Source organism: Piliocolobus tephrosceles, chromosome 15 (genome assembly GCF_002776525.5).
Source record: "Piliocolobus tephrosceles isolate RC106 chromosome 15, ASM277652v3, whole genome shotgun sequence".
NCBI classification, from domain to species: Eukaryota; Metazoa; Chordata; class Mammalia; order Primates; family Cercopithecidae; genus Piliocolobus; species Piliocolobus tephrosceles.
In genome coordinates, this window is record NC_045448.1 from 61,610,421 (window position 1) to 61,631,403 (window position 20,983).

Below are 20,983 nucleotides of genomic sequence, written 5' to 3' on the forward strand. Positions count from 1 at the left end.
CTGCGCGCGAACTCGCTCTCAGGCGAAAACCGCAAACGTTGTGAAGGGAGCGCGTTGTGGCTCCAAAGGCCGGTCTCACAGCGACCCGGGCGTTCAAGGTCGTGTCCTCGAGGGACAGGGAGCCTGCCGAGGCCACCGCACGGCCATGTCGCGTCTGCACCGCCGGTTGGGCTCTCAGGCACCCGCTACTCAGAGCCCTGTTATCCGGCGCCGGGAACCACGAGCCAGCCAGCACCGCGGGTCCTGCAGCGGCCTCCGCCCTTGGCAGGCGGCCCAGGCAGCCCCGTCTCGCCCCAGCGTTAGGAGACGCGCAGCGGAACCCCGGCGGTCCGAGCCCCTCCCCGCCTCCGCATCCCCGTACGACCCGCCTCTCAGTTCCCGGCCGGGGCTCCCGGGCGCGCCGCGGCGGGGCGGGGCCTTCTGGCAGTTTCTGGGCGCTGCGAACGCGCCTTTCCAGCGCTCGGCGGCCGGAAACGCCGGCTTCGGAGCCGCAGCGCCTTGGCCTCTCCGTGTTTTCCACCCAGTCTGCGCCGCCCGCGCCGCCATGGCCAAGTGGGGCCAGGGGGACCCGCGCTGGATCGTGGAGGAGCGGGAGGACGGGACCAACGTGAACAACTGGCATTGGTGCGGCCGGCAGGGTGGCGCGGCCGGCGGCGGCCTCCTTCTGGGATCTGGGGAGGGCCGGCCCGCGGGAGCTGGGGCTGAGCTGGGGTCTGTGCGGGGCCGCAGGGTCGCGGGGGTCAGGGGACTAGGGGGCCACGCCCCTCCTCAGCTGCTGGACGCAGGGCTCGGCCTCCGCCTAGGCTCGGGAGCGTCCTTGGGTACGGAGACCGGCGAGGGCGGGTTGCAGCTGCCTGTTTTTGAAAGTTGGGTTGGGCCCCACGAGTGACTTCGACAGACCTTTCCACTCCCACCGTCTGTGGTCTTAGGGCCTTCCCTTCTCCTCCCGCCCCACTCCTCTGGATGTTTCGGGGTGTTAGAAGGGAGCTGGATTGAGAGTGTGTGTTAGGGGCGGGGACATGGAACGTAGTGGAAAGAGGAGAAATTTGGATCTCAGTTCGCGCCCACCCCGCAGGTGTCCCCCGCGAACCGGGCCTACTGTGAGTGAGACAAGCTCCCCTTCCTTTGAGCGCCTCACCTGGCGCGTGGGGAGAGGTAGGCCGCCCTCTGCTGCAGAACCTCCGGAAGGGGTGTCCTCTGCCGTGCGCCCCTGGCCGCGGCTGTGGTCCCTCCAGGCCGTCAAGGGGGTGCTGAGGCCGGTCCCCAGGGGAGCATGACTTGGCTGGTCCGGAGGAGCCCCGAGGGCATGGGCAATCTTGGTTCACGCAATCTCCGCTTCCCGGGTCAAGCGAGTCTCCTGCCTCAGCCTCATGAGTAGCTGGGACTACAGGCGCGAGCCACCACGCCAGTCTGATGTTTGTATTTTTAGTAGAGACGGAGTTTCACCATGTTGGTCAGGCTGGTCTCGAACTCCAGACCTCGTGATCCGCCCGCCTCGGCCTCCCAAAGTGCTGGGATTACAGGCGTGAGCTACCGCGCCCAGCCAAGAACTGACTTTCTAGTGTCCTGGCCTTGGCCCATCAGTCCTCTCAGCTGGTTTCTGTCCCGTAAAGGGATACTATTACTTGGGACTCCCCTAAATAAGCCAGTGTTTTTAAGACAGAATACTACTTGCATAGTGGAGAATAGTATCTTAAAGAACTGAGCAGAATGAAAATAATTTGGTAGAAAGCAGGTTTGAGGAGCACATTGGAGGTTGGCAGGTCTCAGGCTGCTTGAGAGGACTTGGGCTGATCTGGGCTGGGTTTGGACGTGACGCTGGCACCCAGGCAGGTGGATCCCAGCTGGGGCTTCCATTCACGACTTTCTGGTCCCTGGCAGGATGGAGCGGGATGCTACCAGCTGGTCCAAAGGGAAGTTCCAGGAGCTCCTGGTGGGCATCGTTGTGGAGAATGACGCTGGCCGTGGCGAGATCAGCAAGTTGAAGCAGGTGGAAGGGGAGGCTTCGTGCAGTAGTCGCAAAGGAAAGCTGATTTTCTTCTATGAGTGGTATATCAAACTGGGCTGGAAAGGTAATGAGGGCCTCAGGGTACTAGTGGGGTTGGGGACAAAGTGCGTTCATCATTCAGCGAATGTTTTTACAGCTCCTGCTATGGGCCTGGCACTGACTGGCTCCTGAATCAGCATTAGTAGTTCTTGACATTCTGGCCACACTTGAGTTCCATGGTCCAAGAAGGGTGGGGGTTTCCTTTCTCGGAGCACTTGCAGCTGCTCAGAGTTCATTGCTGTCAGCTGGGCCCTCTTCTACGAGGCACTTGTGAACACGAGTCTCTGGGCATTGCTGCCTGGAGCACTCTTCCTTCAGGTAGCTGCCTGCCTCCTTCAGGTCTTTGTCCTGAGTGAAGCCATCTCTGCATCCTTGGAGACCCCTGCCTTGTGCCATCTTTCTTCCCTACTTTATTTTTCCCCAAGGCACTGAAACTTGCTTTACAAAAATATTTTGCTTTCTGTCCTGCTCCATCTTCCTGTCATTCATTAGTGCAGGGATTTTTTTTTTTTAAATGGCTTTATTGAGACATAATTCACTCATTTAGTGTGTATAATTTATTGGTTTTCAGTATAGTCACAGAGTTGTGCAGCCATCACTACAATCAATTTGGGAACATTTAACCACCCCAAAACAAAACCCTGGACCCATGAGCAGTCACTCTTGTTGCCCTCCTCTTCCCCAGCCCCTGGCATCCACTACCCCATTTTCTCTGGATTGGCCTCTGGACATTTCACATAGATGAATCATGCAGGATGTGTTTTTTGTTGTCTGCCTTCTTTTACTTCATAATGTGTTCAAGGGTCATCTGTATTGTGGCAGGTAGCAGCACTTTATTCTTTTTTATAGATGAGGAATATTTCACGGGTGCATATACTGCATTCTGTTTCTCCATTTATCAGTTGCTGGGCATTTCGGGTGTGTCCACTTTTGGGGTCTGTGGGTTCAGTTCTCCAGTGGTGCCTCGATCCTGGCTGGACAGACAGCATGTGTGCACTCAGTCCTTGTTGAGGGAGCCAGGGCTGTGGAGATGCAGGGAAGGGAAGAGGAGGAGTTAGGGTTTGAGCCTCAGTCCGGGAGTCAGCTCCTATCTGGAGTTTGTGTCCCAGAGTAGTCCAGTGAGTTGGCCTCGAGCCTCTGCCCTGCTGGCTGCCTTTCTAGCAGACGAGGGTGTTCAGTCCCTCCCCACCGCCTCAGAACAGGACCCTCTGGCTGGGAGTTTGCCTCTCTTGCAACCCCCCCGTGTCTGCTGCTGGCTGGATCATAGCAGTCTGGCTCCCTGCCTGCTCCCCCAGCACCGGGCCCTAGGGCCCGAGGAACCTTGTGGGCCTTGTGTCTTTTCCATCTCCCTTGGCTTCTTTGCAAGGATGAGACCCAGCCATTGCCAGGCAGCAGCCAGAGGACAGGCTGTGAGGGCTTGCTATAACGCCTCAAGCTGCTCTCCTCTAGCAGTGAGTCTAGGGTGGCAGCTGGGACCCACTGGGGAGGAGGCAACACTCTAGTCCTGGGAGAAGTCCCCCTGCCTGGCATCCCCACACAATGTCCCCAAGCCAGAGCTTCCCTCCGCTCCGCGGTCAGAACACACTGTCCCTTTCTGTCCTTCCATCGCTTTTGTAACTGCTTCTCCCCTTCAGGGTACTCCTTTATCCTGCTTTGTCCAGGCAAAGAATACCCTGGGACAAAAAGAGAAATATGGGTACACTTGCCCCATACTCCCCTCAGGACGGCAGGCCGCTGACTCTCCATGCCCTGTCCTTGGTCATGGTCTGCCTGACCTTTCTTCCGTGGCTGCTCGGGGCCCTGGAGTGGTGGAACCCTGTGAGGGCCGGTGGGCTATTCAGTGAGGCAGGACAGTTTTTCATAAAAGCAGTTTTTTTTTTTTTTTCCGAGACAAGGCTCACTGCAGCCTTGACCGCCCAGCAATCCTCCCACCTCAGCCTTCCAAGTAACTGAGACCACAGGTGTGCGGCACCATGCCCAGATAGTTTTATTTTGTAGAGACAGTGTCTCCCTGTGTTGCCCAGGATGGTCTTTAAACTCCTGGGCTCAATCCATCCTCCCATCTCAGCCTCTCAAAGTGCTGATGATATAGGCGTATGCCACAGTGCCTGGCCCAGTTGTTACTTTTTATTATAATTGAAGAACCCATTTTGCTCATTTTAGGCATCGTTAAAGAATCTGGAGTGAAGCATAAGGGATTGATTGAAATACCCAATCTTTCTGAGGAAAATGAAGTAGATGACACTGAGGTATGTGCTCAAGTTTCATTTCTTTTGTTCTTTTTTCAGTCAAGCTTCTGCTACGGACATTGGGCATTTCAAGTAGTGTTGATCAGACTGTGGTTCCTGTGTGGTAGTTCGGTTGCCTTGTGGAGGGCCTGTTTGCTGAGAAGGATTGCCATACTGTGGGGCAGCATGTTGTGTGGAGCTGGAGTGGTACAGGAAAAAGAGTAAGCCCCAGGAAGCCCTGAGCTCCCCCAAGGACCAGGCAAGGGGCCTGGGCAGCTGATTGCACCCTTCTTAGCCTCCTCGTCTGTGAAAAGGGGTTAATTTCTCTCCCAGGGGTGTTGTCAGGTTAAATGTGACAGTGTGTGCACTGTGAACTGCTCAGGCAGCTTGCATGGCTTGATGAACGTGACTTTCTCTCTCTCCCGCACCTTTGCTGTTTCCCTTTAACGGTGAGAAGTCTCAGCTTTTAGCTGCAAGCTATCCCTTGGTTACGCCTCACGGCTTTTTGTGAACTACCCAGTTAGTACGTGTTGCTTTAGTGGCTCTCCTGGGAGGCAGAGTCGTGTGTAACTCCCATGCTTGGCTTCCAGTTAGTGCCCTTTTCTGGCTGAAAGCTGGGTTTTGGGGGTGAGACCATTTTTACAGCTGCTATATTTTTCACACCAAGATAGTCTGACAAAGGATCTTGTTTGATTCGTGAATATATTTAACGTGAAGGCTTTCCACGATAGGCTGACTCCTGCCCAGCAGCATGTCTTCTGGCCTGAAGGTTATACAGTGCTACAGGCCAGGGCTGTCCCAGACCTCTGTCTTCAGTTATGTGGTTCCTCCGCTCAGGCCTGAGATTCCACTTTGTTATATTCAGATCCATCAGCTGAGAAATTTTTCAACAGAATGTTTAACTGGTTTTTAAGATTTAATCCCTCAGTGGCATTACAGAACAAACTCTATAGATTCAAACTGGGGCCCAAGATCAGGCCCACCTCAACTGAAGCATCGAGACACTGAATTTTTTCAAATCAACACCTCTTTTTCTTTTGGGAATACTAGAGACATCCCCAGAGCCCTCTGTTGCTTCCTTGTCCCTCGGTCTCCCCCTCCTCCCCTCTCTTCTTCCTTCCCTCTGCCTGTCTTCTGCTCTTCTCCCTTTCCCAATTTTCTTCTTTGTCAAAAAAGTATATAGTCCAAGGCTGGGTTATATGGGAACTTGATTTCCCTAATTACAGTGGCTTTGGGTTCTATACCAGCACTGCTCCATGTAAATATAATGCAAGCCACATGTGCAATTTAAGTTTTACTAGTAGCTGTACTTAAAAAGTTAAAGCTATGGCTGGGCCTGGTGACTCACACTTGTGATCCCAGCACTTTGGGAGGCCAAGGTACGAGGCTCACTTGAGCCCAGGAGTTCAAGGCTGCAATGAGCCATGGTCATGCTACTGAACTCCAGTCTAGGCAACAGGGAGACCCTGTCTCTTAAAAAAAAAATTAGAGCCAGGTGTAGTGGCAGATGCCTGTAATCCCAGCTGCTTGGGAGGTCGAGGGGAAAGATCGTTTGAGCCCAGGAGTTTGGGTCTAGCCTTGGCAACATAATGAGATACAAGCTCTTAAAAAAAAAGATAAACAGGTGAAATTAATTTTAATATATTTTATTTAACCCAGTATATAAAAAAAATTTTAGCATGTAATTAATATAAAAATATGAGGTATTTTACATTCTTTTTTGGTACTAAGTCTTTGGAGTGTGGCACGTATTATTTCACACAGCACTTCTTGATTCAGGCCAGCCACATTTCAGGTTCTTAGTAGCCACATGTGACTAGTGGCTACCACACCGGACAGTGCATTTCTAGACACCATGAAAGCCACGGGCCACATCAGCAATAGAATTTATATACATACACATGCACAATTTTGTATGCAAATTAAGGAGTTTACATTCTATAAAGTCCATGCAAGATTGGCCCCCAACCCTGTCATGGACCCTGGATTAAAAACCCTTAAAATCCTGCCCTGCACATCTCTTACATCCACGTCTTTCCTTCCTCCACTGCCATAGTTCTCTCATCCATACAGCCCAATGTTGTAAGAATACATCAAACCAGATCTTTCTTTGGTTTGTATTTTTCTGATTTGTAGGTGAACGTGAGTAAAAAGAAAGGAGATGGGGATATACTGAAGGATCTTATGAAAACTGCAGGCACCGCCAAGGTCAGGCAGGCCCTTGGAGATTACCTGAAGGCACTTAAGACGGGTAAAGAAGGCATTCCTTTGAACCAGAGAGGGCCCCTTTTCTGTGTGCCCGTTCTACTCTGCACTGTGGTCAGAGGCTCCGGAAGCACGTTTATACTTCAGAATAAATTGTAGTCTGGAAGTTGAGAGCTAGTCATGGTTAAGACCGTAATTAGTGATCATCACTATTGTACACAGCATGAAGCATTTTGCCTACAGAACTGTTAATTGTAGTTTTCTGGAATGAAAATCAGTTGTTTGTGTAATTACTTGTTTAATGTCTGTCTTCCTTGCTAGACTATAAGCTCCATGAGGGCATGGAAGGTGTCTGTCTTGTTCACTGCTGTATCTCCAGCATCTAGCACAATGCCTGGCACATAGTAGGTGCTTAATACATCTTTGTTGGATGAATGAATGAATGGATGAAAGGACTGCAGGTATTACAGGTGTCGTTGAGAAATACCTAGATAATATCAATGTTGCATGGAAGTGTGGTGATTGTCTTCTTCCCTGAATCAGCGAAGTGAGCCAGGCAAGATGGCCAGCAGCGCCTGCGCCTCTGTACCTCATTCTTGGACCCTGCTACCTGAGTATCTAGGTGTTGGCATGGATGGGTTTGGGGTTGTCACTTTTCCCATGGGAGCGCACGTGTGGCTGGCTCACAGGCTTGACTACTGTGAAGACAGGCTTTGTGAGGCGGTGGCCACCCTGACATGAGAAATTGTTTTCACAGTAGGTTAGAGCCACAAAGCTATCAGTAGTTAATCTCATAAAACTTAGCTGTGTGCAAAAGAACTTTGGAAAATTTTGCAGTTTTAGCAAAAACTTGATAAAAGTGAGGCATTTGAAAAAAGAAAAGACGTTTGTTGCTGTGGAACTCACGTTGTTAATCGTCAGTTTTATATGTAAAAACATGGAATGGTCTTGAAATTCTCAAAATGTTATAGGAATTATTTTTATAAATATCTGTTTTAATTTCTTACATGCTGTTTTGGGTTTTCTACCTTACTCTTTGTGCTTAAAAGGAGAAAGGTCCTTATTAAAACCACTTCCCTTGTTTCTTTATAGAATTTACAACGGGAATGATTTTACCAACGAAAGCTATGGCAACCCAGGAATTGACTGTCAAAAGAAAACCGAGTGAGAATACCCTGCAGGTATGAGCTCTGTTGGCCAAAATGTAGGGAGGGGTAAAGGAAGTATTTGAGTTAAGGCTCTGAATAACCTTGTGTTGTTGGAGAAATGAGGACAGTGAGGGCCTTCTTCCACCTTTGGGTCTCCCGTGAGCCCTCTAAGATCTCCCATTTTGTTGTGCAAATGATACAATGAGACTTTGATTCTTGATGGATTGTTACAGACACACCTTTCTATGGGATATTTGACTCAAGACTCTCCTAAAGGCAATGTTCTTTGGTAGGCCACAGATTACAAAACCAGATGACTTTCAAGATTCACATAGCACAATGAAAGAACCTTCTTTGCTGACTTTTGGATTGGGAGATTTTTAGATCAGTTCTTGGAATGGGTGTTTTATGTGTAATTGACACCCTTTAGCTTTAGGTGCAGTTGTCTTTCATCTGCTCACGGCTGTATCTGGAAGTCCAGCTAGGATTAGGGGTATTCAGTCATAACCTGGGAACGGAGCTGAAGAGCTGTAGGAACAGTGAGCTCTGGTTCCAAAATAAAGACCAAGACTGGTGGTGCTAAAAAGGCTTTTTATGCTGCTGTTGTGTGTGTCTGGAATAGGCAGTATGGAATTTGGGACATTTGCTGTTTTCTTGAGAAGACTTATTTCAATCCAAGCAGCTCTATCTCGTTATGCTAAACATTCCCTGGAACTTCTTCCCTTCTCCAGGTTCAGGCCTCATCTCCAGTGCCACTGGGTGTAAGGATTCCCACTGTGGCTCTTCACATGATGGAACTGTTTGACACAACTGTAGAGCAGCTGTATAGCATCTTCACTGTGAAGGATGTGAGTAACTCTCTAATCTAGCATGTTAAATGCTGACATTGGGAGAAAATACATCACAAAGAACAGGAGCTGGTTTTTGGTTTTCCTTGCGTTTTTGATTGAAGGGATGTGGGATGGTGGTGACAGGAGTCTGAGCATAGTTTCTGAATAATTGGAGGGGAGGGAGATGGGCATTCTTTGGGACTATGTCCATATTACAGTGAGTTTTCTAGGAAGAGAAAGTTTGTATTTTATTGTCCTTAAGTAAAAGCTACATGTTTAGGATTTTTAAACCATAGTAATTGTTATATTTTGTATCTCATAATTACATTAACATATGTGATAGTGTGTGCTGGAATAACATCTGTTTTATTTGGTTAGTTGGTGCAAAAGTTTTCTAAATCTACTGCTGTATTAGAAGCTGAAAAGGGAGGGAAATTCCAGATGTTTGATGGGAACATCACTGGTGAATATCTGGAATTGGTAAGTAGACTCAAGGTAAAAGAAGTAACATGGGATTAACTCAATATTACTTTTTATATGTGCTGTTTTTAGCACCAAAATCACTACGGTCTGTGTTGCCTCAGCCTTAATAGCAGCCCTCTGTTCTGGTTACTATTACTGTACTTAAAACATTATTATATATTCCTACTGTTCTTGATGTTACTGCTGGTTTGAGACATTTTGACACTAAAGAAAATTATCAGTGGTGCTGATGTATAAACTGGAAGAGGGACCATATGTTGTTCATTGATTCTTCTAGTATTTAGGAGTTTCAGTGAAAGGATTTGTTTTTCTGTGTTATATTGTGGGAAGTTTTAAAAGATTTTCAGTGGAGTTTCCCCTTTCTTTTCAGTTAACAAATAAGAAAATCGTCATGAAATGGAGATGTAGGAACTGGCCAGAAGGTATGTTACGAATTAGTGCCCTTTATGTTAAAGGCCCCAGAACACTCAAGGCTGGGTTTTTCATATGGATACATTTTCCTTTTCATAATGCAGTAATAAGGTTCCTATTTTTTTTCTTAGAACACTATGCCACGGTTGCACTGAATTTTGTGCCTACTCTAGGGCAAACAGAATTACAATTGGAGTGTAAAGGAGTCCCTGTCTGTAAAGAAGAGAACGTGAAATTCTGTTGGCAGAAGCAGCATTTTGAAGAAATAAAAGGTTTACTGCAGCTGACCCCCCTAAATGGTTGAATTAAAATTTTATAAGGCATTACTTTTTGTACGCAGAAGTGTCACATTGACCCTCTTCGCTATGTACCTTTTTTTTAAAAAAGGACCATCTTTATTTTATATTGGATGAAATCTGTGAACGTATACACAATTTAAAGCATTGACTCTTTATTATAACTAGACACTGCATTGAGTTAAAAGTAGCAAACAACCTGAAATTAGGTATTAACCTGACCTTCCATAGCTATTCCTCTAGAAATAGGTCAGTCAGTCCCGAGTGTAGATAGTTGGTTTCCCAAACTGAAGCTTGTCCTACAGCAAGCTTGCTTGCAGCTGTACTTTTGGTTCAACATGACAAAAAATAAATGGCAGGTTGACACTATTCCTTTATTTTACTTAGGGTTTTTAAGCACCTAAGTATATCTTAGGTAGTAAACCAGTGGTATATTGCATTCAAAAGCATGTTGATGGGCAAATTGGCTGTGTTTTGCTCCACTTCTTCCTGCTGTGGTTTTGCACTTTGGGGTGGAGAGGATTGAGAAGTCTGTGGGGACACGTGAATTTTGTAGATTGCTGGTAACACTTCCAGTGAAACAGCACATAATGGATAAGTGTTTCCCCTCGTTCACGGTTTTTCACTACTTTCACCTGAGAAGACTGAAGCAAGGTATGTAAACAAATGAAAAGTCATCACAATCAGTTTAATTAAGTGCACAGAATAGCAATCAGTCATGTCAATAAAAATAAAACAATTATTTTTACATCAAGTGTGCTTTATTTCCTCCACAGGTATTCTGTTAAATAAAGCACCATTTATATACTGCCAGGCCACAGCTAAAGAGGATTCTTTACAGAATCAAATTTCTTGTGGTTGTTCCGTATACAAGTAAACTTAATTTTGATAATAAGAACCACAGCGATCGGAGGCAATCTGCCTCTATAAGGTACAAAACTGGCACAGAGGACACCATATTATACACAGTAAAAATGCTGTAAGTTTAAATTACATTGTACAGGGCTAGGGAACCCTGTTCTTCCCAGACAGCCATATTAAATGAAAGCCACTACAGTGAACTCTTAATTACATAAAACATATCCATTATCTGATTGCCCTTTAGGAAGTATACTGAAGATGCAAGTTTTTTTCATCTGGAGTTCTGCCTGACCAAGAATTAAGCCTATAAATCTATCTTGCCATTCAAGCAGAGAGCACTGGACAAACTGAAGCACAAAAACAAATAAGCAAAACTTATACAAACAGCATGGGGGTGAGGGACTTAAAAGTAGACATGCTACACCTAATGTCAAGAAGCAGCTTGGTTTCCTTTGCCAGATATCCTTGTGACCACATGGATTGTAGATTCAATGGTCCTACACAGGGTATCTAAAATGTCATGTTGCTGCATATGACTAAAGAGTCCTCTGGAATGGCCACAACTGAGAGACAAAGCAACCTCGGGGTCCTGGGAGGGCAAAGGTTGGCCATCACAGCTTCTCAAGTCAGCTAAGTCGGACAGAACTGCAGAGATAGAAGTAGAAGGGAACTCAGATTCTTCCTCAGCTAGGGTAGAATCCTTGGAACAGTGGAGGTCTTTAAATTCTTTACAATCGTCATATCTACCATTGCTGGACTGTTCTTCTGTGTGCTGTGACCTGATATTTGACATGTCTTCTGAAAACGAAGATGGAACTTCCATTCGATATTCTTTAACAGAACTATTTTCGGGGGAAGGAAGATCTTGCTCAGTTCCTGGATCAATAATTGAGGAGTCTCTGGTCTCATTGTCAGAAGTGCTCGTTGGGGTCAGGACCTCCCTGGTTTCTGTTTTCATGTCACTGATGCAGCTGTCTACAGTGTGCTCCTCATCACTGCTAACACGCCTTCTTTTAACGGGAGTTGCTCCTTCATCATCTGTGAAAACATACGCCAAAACGGAAACTCCTCTGAAAGTCATTAAGATCACATGGGGGATGTGGGAAGTTAATTTTGTTTCTAGCATTTATATTTAGGAGGTTCAGCTGAACATACAACTACTAAACCAGCTATACCAAGTGTATTACTCCCTCCTCCCACCCTAAAGGTAATAATGATAGTAGTCCATAAAGCTAACCTTTAGTTTTTCTTTCTTTGGCTTCTTGCTCTTGGAGTGAGTTTCTCTGTTGCAGACAAGTCCTGCATTTGCTTAAAAGCTCTTGCAGAGTTGGAATCAGAGCTGGGTTTAACTGTTTGGGAGTGTGTACTGACAGGAGCAAAGCAAGTGCCCTGAGGTCCTACAAAAACCCAGATAGGAACATTTCAAATTCAAAAGCCATTGTTTACAGTTAATTGCAGATGTTTATTTTCCCAGGAATCCATTCTTTCCTAAGAATACCCTGGTTTCTCTGGGATTCTTAGAAGAATGATAAAACCAGAAAGCTAGTGTTAGGATACTACAGCATTTCATTAGTGTTTTTTGTTTTGTTTTTTTTTTTTTTTTTTTTGTGGTTGTTTTGAGGTAGAGTCTTGTTCTATGGCAAGGCTGGAGTGCAGTGGTGTAATCTCAGCTCGCTGCAACCTCCACCTCCGGGTTCAAGCGATTCCCCTCCCTCAGCCTCCCGAGTAGCTGGGACTACAGGCGCCCACCACCACGCCTGGCTTAATTTTTTGTATTTTAGTAGCGACGGGGTTTCACCATGTTGGCCAGGATGGTCTCAATCTTCTGACCACCTTATCTATTGGCCTCGGCCTCCCAAAATGCTGGGATTGCAGGCGTGAGCCACTGTCCGGCCTCATTAGTTCTTAAAGTCACTAATAGCATTATTTTATGCCCACAAATAACTAAGTCAGACCAAAGACAAATAGTGTTTTCTTTTTTTTTTTTTTTTTTTTTTTGAGACGGAGTCTCGCTCTGTCGCCCGGGCTGGAGTGCAGTGGCCGGATCTCAGCTCACTGCAAGCTCCGCCTCCCGGGTTTACGCCATTCTCCTGCCTCAGCCTCCCGAGTAGCTGGGACTACAGGCGCCCGCCACCTCGCCCGGCTAGATTTTTGTATTTTTTAGTAGAGACGGGGTTTCACCATGTTAGCCAGGATGGTCTCGATCTCCTGACCTCGTGATCCGCCCGTCTCGGCCTCCCAAAGTGCTGGGATTACAGGCTTGAGCCACCGCGCCCGGCCAAAATAGTGTTTTCTAAAAATGGAAAAGGAAATGTAAGAATTTCAAAAACAAACCTTGAAATCATAGTTTCTCAAGTTAAATTCTGATAGATGTCACAAACAGGTCTTCCTTACTGAGCTCTGTCATCTGTTCTGACTTTTATGCTATTGTGATTTGGGAGGCTGCTGCTCAACATTCTAGCCTATTTCCAGGGTGTTCCATTATTCTAGGACATGGCTGTCATGGGAGTCTGCACAAGGCAACTAATGCTCTAGATTTAACTGCCTTTTTAAATCAGTAGATCATTGTTTCAGTTACTTCGGAGCCATAGGCAGTGGCAGTAACAGAAACATCACAATGTTTCCAAAAATATACTGAAGTAGAGATAAGACCACTAAGACGTTCCCTTTATTACCCTTAGCATTTAATGATATCAGCTTGTAGCTTCCAAGGTGATAGAGTGTGCTGTGTACATACAAGGCATCGTGAACGCGTAATTAAAATTTGTTTTTTGTCGTACGTGGCTTAGAGTTCAAATCAGTAAGTTAAAGTTATGAGAGTAAAATATGAAGGCCACATAGTTAACTGAAGGACAGTTTAGAAGTGTGTGCCTCCTCTGCATAGTTCTTACCCCATTTAAAGAAGCACTTGCTTTGGAAATTTCAACTCGGTTGGAGAAATCAGACTGTAGGTTCTGATACTGACTTATCAAATTTGTAATAAGAGTGCTGATCAAATTGGCACAGTTTGCTTCAGAAAACACTTGACTTTGAACCTGAAAAAGAAGATTTAAAAAAATCTCCAAAAGACCAGCATAATGAAAACACAAGCTTAACTAACTGGAAATGACACACTGAGTTTCCAAAGTACTACATACCTTTAGAAGGAAGTGTGTCATGAACGTGTAGACAATGTTGTTGTTTAAAAAAGTTCTTTCATCCATTAGGATACATTTAATATATTCTGCGAAAACAGGATCTTCACACAAAAGCTTGATGCAATTTTTTGACATAGCAGACTAAAGTGGGGAGAAGAAGCACTTATGGTTGAGCACGGAAATAACGGGCTTAAATACTTGTGTATGATGGAATCTGAAGCCATTGAAAATCCTACTTGAAAAGCCATGTCTAACTCGCCTATTGAATTTTTAGTTAACAGCAACTATTTTTCATACAGTAAAATGTTACTAATTTGGACTATGGGAGTGCTGGGGGAAAGACTGATGCCAAAACTGAACAAATGTTGTAAAAGAAATGCAGGTTTATTATCCAGCACTGACAGAGTTAACAAGGACTGGAAAAATAACAAAGAATAGGATGTGAATGTTTTCAAGGGCCAAATTAATGTATTTATAGGTAACCAGACCGTATATGTTGTGAAAAGACACATTTTAAGAATCAAAATCAATTCTCCAAAATGTTTTAAACTTTACTGTATATTCTCATTAGCAACAGTAATTTTGTAAATACCTTTTCCCCCCATAAACACTACAAAGATAAACAATAAACCTTCTTTCCTAATTATCTCACACAGAATCAGTGGTCCCAATATATGGAAATTTTACTAAAATTTGGTTTTCCTGTTTTCAAATAGTCATGGCTCTTAAACACAAGTAGTATGTCTTTAAGCAGATACACTCCGTAGATTTAAATGTGTATTTTAATAATAGATCATTTATTTATATGGAAAACAATATTTTTTTAAATAGGACAAAATTTAGATAATATGTATATATGCATATGTGTATTTTTTTTATAATAAGCAGCTGTCATAAGTAAATTACTCAAGGTCAGTCAAGAAATTAGGATTCAAGTAGGACCAAGACCCAGGTCTTGAGATCCTTAACACTAGGAAAAATCTGCCTTGGTCTACCAGTCACAGCCTCTGCCTATGTTTCTTGCTCAGGATGGCTGCTTCTATAAGACTGGAAGCTTTGGAGGCCTTATATGGTTCAGCTTTGTTTTAAGGGAAATTTGGGGCACAGTGAGTTCTGTCTGTGAAAGAAGTCAAGCGAAGGGAGTCCTGCGGTGCAGAAGTAGAGAAGGCAATAGGGAGCAATAAGTAGTGGGAGAGTACAGAAACGAAGACACTACCCAAATCAGGAAGAATGAAAAAGAGCAGCAGTAGCAGTGGAAAGGGAAAATGAGATCTCCAACTGACTGAAAAGAACAGTCAGCTCAAAAATCAACTGATAAACTCATTTTCTGAATGCCTACTATATGCTAAGTCAAGTGAGCTAAGATCAATGTATACTAGCCTCTGAAAGATTTCTACTGTAGAGAACAAAGTGGCATTTCTTCAGGGAATGGAGATGACTCTGATAAGGTCTCTACACTTGAGCTCTGTTTGGGAAAAGTAGAGCAACAACCAATATGGTACAGGATGACAAACATGTAGGAGAATACAGAGCACACTACAGCCTGGTAGGAGGCTGAACCAGACTCAAAATACTTCAGAAAGCATGATGTGGGTCAAAGTTGGACCTAAGGAAGGTGAATAAATTCATCTCTTCCAATGGGGTAGAGCAGATGCAACCAGGCAGGACAATCAGCAGTTTTTTCAGGGACTGAAGGGAGTGGGGATCCTTTATGCCTGATCCAGGGAATGAGCCAAACCTTAGTACCTCCTCCTCTTCCCAATTCTCCCTTTATAACTTAAGCATTATTTATTATTATCAGGTTCTTTCTCCTCTTCCCAATTCTTCCTTTGTAACTTAACAAGCTTTATTTATGTAGCCACTTAATTTTAAGAAGTTGGCTCTTAGACACTTAAGGTAGGAATGGTAATCTTGTTTTCAAGGAGATTGTTATAAGAAAACAAGTGCATCAGCCCCTTGAAAAACTACAGATCATGAAAAGCTAAAGGACAGACTGCTGATAGGGTTTCTGCTAGAGGTTTTGGAATGGTGGAAAAGAGGAAGAGACAGGGAGGTGAAGGAGAAGAAGTGGCATGTGCCTTTTTCCCCCACTATCTCCCCGTTTTGGATTTTCCCCCACAACTGTTGATATACATCTATAAATGAGAAATTCAATTATAACCAGCTTATTTAAAATCTCCTTTGATACAAATCTAGTGAAGTTAAAAAAAAATCAAAGGGAACCTAGATGCCCAATATGTAATAGTATTTTCATTCATTCATATTTTACCTATCAAGATTCTAAAACATCCCCACTTTTCAGCAAGTCTTCAATCCACTGTTCCTAAAATTATTGACCACTTGGTCAGATGAGATAAAAGACCAATCATCTAAAACTCATTTTCTTTACCTGAGTCTGGCATAGCTCAGTCCAAAGTTTGGGGAACAGTGCAAGATGAAGTGGCAAACCTTCATAGGCAACTAGGACACCTAATATTTGAAAAGAAATCAGAATAGGTTATAATTATAAATTATACTACTGAGATACTCTGCAGGTACAATATTACAGCTATTTCTAGTCATAACTTTGCATATTTTCTACATTTTAAAGAAAGTATGTAAAGGGGAAAAATTCATTCCAATGTTTAGTGAAATATCTTAGAATGTGGTACTTGAATTTATTTATATCCTATACCTCATTCCTGAAGGATATGGGACTTAAATCAACTCTTCTTTTTTGAGTATTAGAACTTTATCTGGGGAAAAAAAAGTTACTGAAGTGGCTCCAAATCTTTCTTGGACTAAGGTACCACTCTGCCTATTAGATAGTTTTCATAGAATGGCTAGACTTCAGGAGGGAGGAGGGGAGAGGTGAAGAGAAAAAAAAAAAAAAAAAGATGTGGAGAATTAAACATATCTTTCCTCTTTTACCTTCTTTCTTCAAAGATAGAATGACCTTTGTGGTACATTTAAGTCAACGCTGCCCTGAGCACCAGATTCTTGGCCTTGTTCCCAGGATCTTCTGAGTGGACCACATCTGGCACTATGTCAGAGAGTGCTATGTGGAACCTCTATGAATTTACCTCTCCACTTCTTGACTATTCCAGATGTAAAATATGTCACTAAGAGATGTGTGCCCCTATATCCTCTGTCATCCTATCTCTCAAAGTATAGAAGCTTCATTACCACAGTCCCAAATGAATTTCTCATCTTCCACATCCCCCAGGGTCCCCAGGGCAAGTATAATCATGGAGAAAAAGAAATATAACACAGATCATCCTCCTCCAGTTAAGACTATGAGTTAGACCAGGAGTCAGCAAACTCGTTCTGGGAAGGGCCAAATAGTATGTGAGGCTTTGTGGCCATGCTCTGTTACTACAGCTCAACCCTGCTGAGGCAGTGTGAAGGCAGCCTTAGACAAGAGTAAGGAAATGGGTGTGGCTGTCTTTCAGTAAAACTTTACGAACACTGAAATTGGAATCTCATAATTTTCATGTGTCAGAAAATACAATTCTGTATTTTTAAAAAATTTAAAAATACGAAAACTATTCTTAGCTAGCAGGTAGCCATAGTTATACAAAAACAGGCAGCATGTGGGTTGTAATTTGCCAAACCCTGGGTTAGACCAAGGACTTGAGAACATCTTACACAGGCAAGTCAGGTCACTCACTCAGCCTTACCAAGGATGCCTAAGATCCCTTCCACAGGTAAGCCAATTTATTTTCCTGTCAAGATGAGTCCCTTTAGATGTAAGACACAAGGAAATGCTACTTCCAACCTTTATCCTAACCTAATCTGGTTGGTGTTTGGCAGCATATACCCACCATAGTATCACAATGCACATAAGTAAACAAGGACATGTCATCACATTTGTGGCTACAGGGAAGAGAGTTCCTACGTTCCCATGTTCCTGTATCCTAATTACTCATCAAAGTAGAGGAGGGGTTAGCAAACTATGGCCCTCAGGCCAAATCTGACCCATAGCCTGTTTTTATATGGACTTGTGAGCTAAGAATGGCTTTTTCTTTGAGACAGTGTCTTCACTCTTTTGCCCAGGTTGGAGTGCAGTAGCGTGATCACAGATGAGGTGCAGCCTCGAACTCCTGTGCTCAAGTGATCCTCACACCTTAGCCTCCGTAATAGCTAAGACTACAGGCCCGGACAATGTTCTTAAAAAAATGTTTTGGGGTCAGGCGCGGTGGCTCACGCCTACAATCCCAGCTACTTTGGGAGGCCGAGGTGGGTGGATCACCTGAGGTCAGGAGTTTACGACCAGCCTGACCAACATGGAGAAACCCTGTCTCTACTAAAAATACAAAATTAGTGGGGCATGGTGGCGCATCCCTGTAATCCCAGCTACTCGGGAGGCTGAGGCAGGAGAACTGCTTGAACCGTGGAGGCGGAGGCGGAGGCTGTGGTGAGCCAAGATCATGCCATTGCACTCCAGCCTGGGCAACAAGAGTGAAACTGTCTCAAAAAAAAAAAAGGAAAAAAAAAAGTTTTGGGCCAGGCATGGTGACTCACACTGGTAATCCCGGCACTTCGGGAGGCCGAGGCAGGAGAATAATGAAACCCCATCTCTACTAAAAATACAAAAATTCACTGGGTATAGTGGCACACACCTGTAATCCCAGCTATTCAGGAGGCTGAGGCAGAAGAATTGCTTGAACCCAGAAGGCAGAGGTTGCAGTGAGCCAAGATCGTGCAATTGCACTCCAGCCTGGGTGACAGAGCAAACTCTCTCAAAAAGTTTTACAGAAATGGGGTCTTGCCATGTTGCCCAGGCCAGTCTCAAACTCCTGGCATAATTGATCCTCTTGCACTGGGCTTTGAAAGTACTGGGAGTATAGGTGTGGGCCATCATGTCCGGCTGGCTTTTACATTTTTAAAGGTTAAAAAAAAAAAAAAAAATCAGCCAGGTTGGGCACGGTGGCTCACACCTGTAATCCCAGCATTTTGGGAGGCCAAGGCAGGTGGATCACGAGGTCAGGAGTTTAAGACCAGCCTGACCAACATGGTGAAACCCTGTCTCTACTAAAAATACAAAAATCAGCCAGGCGTGGTGGCATGTGCCTATAATCCCAGCTACTCGGGAGGCTGAGGCAGGAAAAATCACTTGAACCTGGGAGACAGAAGTTGCAGTGAGACAAGCTTGTGCCATTGCACTCCAGCCTGGGCAACAGAGCAAGACTCTGTCTCAAACAAAACAAAAAAAACATTAGCCAAACAAAAAATAGTATGTGACAGAGACCTTGTGGCCTGTGAAAGTCTAAAATATTTAGTGTCTACTCTTTGCAAAGGGTCTGCTAACCTGCTAACCTCTGAACTAGAGACTGCTTTGACATTAACCCTCTTATGAGCAAGCAGACTGTATACTGTAATTTCTCTAGTCATTTCTCCTCTATTATCCCCCCAAAGTAAAATAATCTTCAATTTTTTTTTCTTTTTTTGAGACAAGGTCTGGCTCTTATCACTCAGGCTGGAGGACACTGGCACGATCTTGACTCACTGCAACCTCTGCCTCCTGGGCTCAAGCCATCCCCCCAGCTCAGCCTCCTGAGTAGCTGGGACTACAGGTGTGCACCACCATACATGGTTAATTTTTGTATTTTTTGTAGAGATGAGGTTTCACCGTGTTGCCCAGGCTGATCTTCAATTCGTGAGCTCAAGTTATCTGCCTGCCTTGGCCTCCCAAAGTGCTGGGATTATGGGTATGAGCCACTGCACCCAGTCCTAAACAATCTTTTTTTTTTTTTTTTTTAGGCAGTCTCACTCTGTTGCCCAAGGCATGTTGCAGTGGCATCATGTTGGCTCACTGTAGCCTCAACCTTCCCAGGCTCAGCTGATTCTCCCACCTCAGCCTCTCGAGTAGCTGGGACTACTGGTGTGTGCCTCCAATGCCTAGCTTATTTTTCTATTTTTTGTAGAGACAGGGTTCTGGCATGTTGCCCAGTCTGCTCTTGAACTCCTAGGCTCAAGTGATCCAGCTGCCTCAGTTTTACAGAGTGCTGGGATTACAGGTGTGAGTCATCACGTCCAGCTAAATATAAAAGCAATCTCTATACCTATTTTCCACAACTACCAAAAAGCCAGTACTACCACGACAAACAAAAAATACCATGGAGGCCTTTTATGATCTCTAATCACTTTGAAGTGGCATTCTGGTATAAGTATCTCTATTTTACAAGTAAAGATGGAAACAGGCCAGGCGTGGTGGCTCACGCCTATAATCCCCAGACTTCGGGAGGCCAAGGTTGGCGGATCACTTGAAGTTAGGAATTCGAGACCAGCCTGGCCAACATAGTGAAACCCCGACTCTATTAAAAAAAAAATATATATATATATATATATATATATATATACACAAAAATTACTTGGGCATGTAATCCCAGCTACTCAGGAGGCGGAGGCAGGAGAAATCACTTGAACCCTGGAGGCAGAGGTTGCAGTGAGCCGAGATCATGCCACTGTACTCCAGCCTGGGGGACAGAGTGAGACTTTGTCTCAAAACAACAATTAAAGAAGAAAATAAACATTTTCTAGGTATGTCAGATCATTACATTAAATTTTCTCATCAATTTTGAGAGCCACTGTTTTATCCTAATTTTGCACTTCTTTTGGATGAGGAAATTAGGTAGGCTCAGAGATTATATAATCCTCTCAAATTCATTCCAAAGTCAGTATTGATATAGTTCAGACTGTAGTCTACCCCAGATTTATCCGATTCTAAAGCCCATAAGCTTTTCAATGTTTTCTGCAACTTCAGTCCATTTGTTAGCATTTTCATGATTTTCTTCACATCTGCCATCACCTATACTATTGTTTAGTTAATACTTTCTCTCTTTTGAGACAGGATTTTGCTTTGTTGCCCAGACTGTAGTTTAGTGGTCCAATCATAGCTCATTGTAACCTTGAACTCCTGGGCTCAAGTGATCCTCCTGCCTCAGCCTCCTGAGTAGCTAGGACTACAGGTGCATGCCACCAAGCCTGCCTTTTTTTTTTTTTTTTGTAGCAACTGCTGTTGCCCGGTCTGGTCTCCAATCCCTGGCTCAAGCAGTCCTCTGGCCTTGGCCTCCCAAAGTGTTAAGATTACAGAACTGAATCAACACACCCGTCTACTTAATGCTTTTCTTTATATTCACTTCAGAGGCTAATACTACCCGAGCCTTATTTTAGGCAATATAACATCTGGGAAATCATCAATTTGATGTACTAGTTTGTAACACAGTAAGAACCATATGTACTTACTAATATAAAAATTATTTCCCCTAGACTCTCTTGAACAGTTCAGTCAGGAAAATGCTATACCACCACCCATGGTGAACTAAAGACACCTTTCTCAGAGTCCTACCTGTTTC

At 44.5% G+C, this 20,983-nt stretch overlaps 2 protein-coding genes across 5 annotated transcripts in view; one reads left to right on the forward strand and one right to left on the reverse strand.

Annotated features, from left to right (window-relative positions):
- Window positions 1-387: 387 nt before the first annotated feature.
- On the forward strand, window positions 388-10,016 carry LOC111553468 (putative activator of 90 kDa heat shock protein ATPase homolog 2). 2 transcript variants are annotated; one of them, XM_023228318.2, is made up of 9 exons: window positions 388-624; window positions 1,882-2,024; window positions 4,211-4,296; window positions 6,412-6,526; window positions 7,573-7,661; window positions 8,360-8,476; window positions 8,837-8,938; window positions 9,312-9,363; window positions 9,484-10,016. In XM_023228318.2, the coding sequence occupies exons 1-9, from the start codon at window positions 545-547 to the stop codon at window positions 9,654-9,656; spliced, it is 957 nt and encodes a 318-aa protein (XP_023084086.1). In that variant the 5' UTR covers window positions 388-544; the 3' UTR covers window positions 9,657-10,016. The 2 variants fall into 2 exon arrangements, with proteins under 2 accessions (XP_023084086.1, XP_023084085.1); XM_023228317.3 differs by having other exon boundaries at window positions 390-624; window positions 1,882-2,072.
- A 301-nt stretch (window positions 10,017-10,317) lies between these two features.
- Window positions 10,318-20,983, reverse strand: part of USP34 (ubiquitin specific peptidase 34) — a 291,540-nt gene continuing 280,874 nt past the window's right edge. Inside the window, exons 74-78 of one of the 3 annotated variants that reach the window (XM_023228313.2) lie at window positions 16,036-16,115; window positions 13,647-13,787; window positions 13,401-13,544; window positions 11,747-11,906; window positions 10,318-11,547 (exon numbers count right to left, since the gene is read on the reverse strand). In XM_023228313.2, the coding sequence (XP_023084081.1) occupies window positions 10,940-11,547; window positions 11,747-11,906; window positions 13,401-13,544; window positions 13,647-13,787; window positions 16,036-16,115 (1,133 nt within the window). In that variant the 3' untranslated portion in view covers window positions 10,318-10,939. The remainder of the gene's footprint in view (window positions 11,548-11,746; window positions 11,907-13,400; window positions 13,545-13,646; window positions 13,788-16,035; window positions 16,116-20,983) is intronic. The other 2 variants (XM_023228311.2, XM_023228312.2) reach the window with 2 other exon arrangements.

Coding starts and splice junctions, on each gene's coding strand:
- LOC111553468 (XM_023228317.3), top strand. CDS start 545: ATGGCCAAGTGGGGCCAGGGGGACCCGCGCTGGATCGTGGAGGAGCGG. Junction 7,662..8,359: donor CGAGTGAGAATACCCTGCAG/GTATGAGCTCTG, acceptor TCCCTTCTCCAG/GTTCAGGCCTCATCTCCAGT. Junction 9,364..9,483: donor ATGTAGGAACTGGCCAGAAG/GTATGTTACGAA, acceptor TTTTTTTCTTAG/AACACTATGCCACGGTTGCA.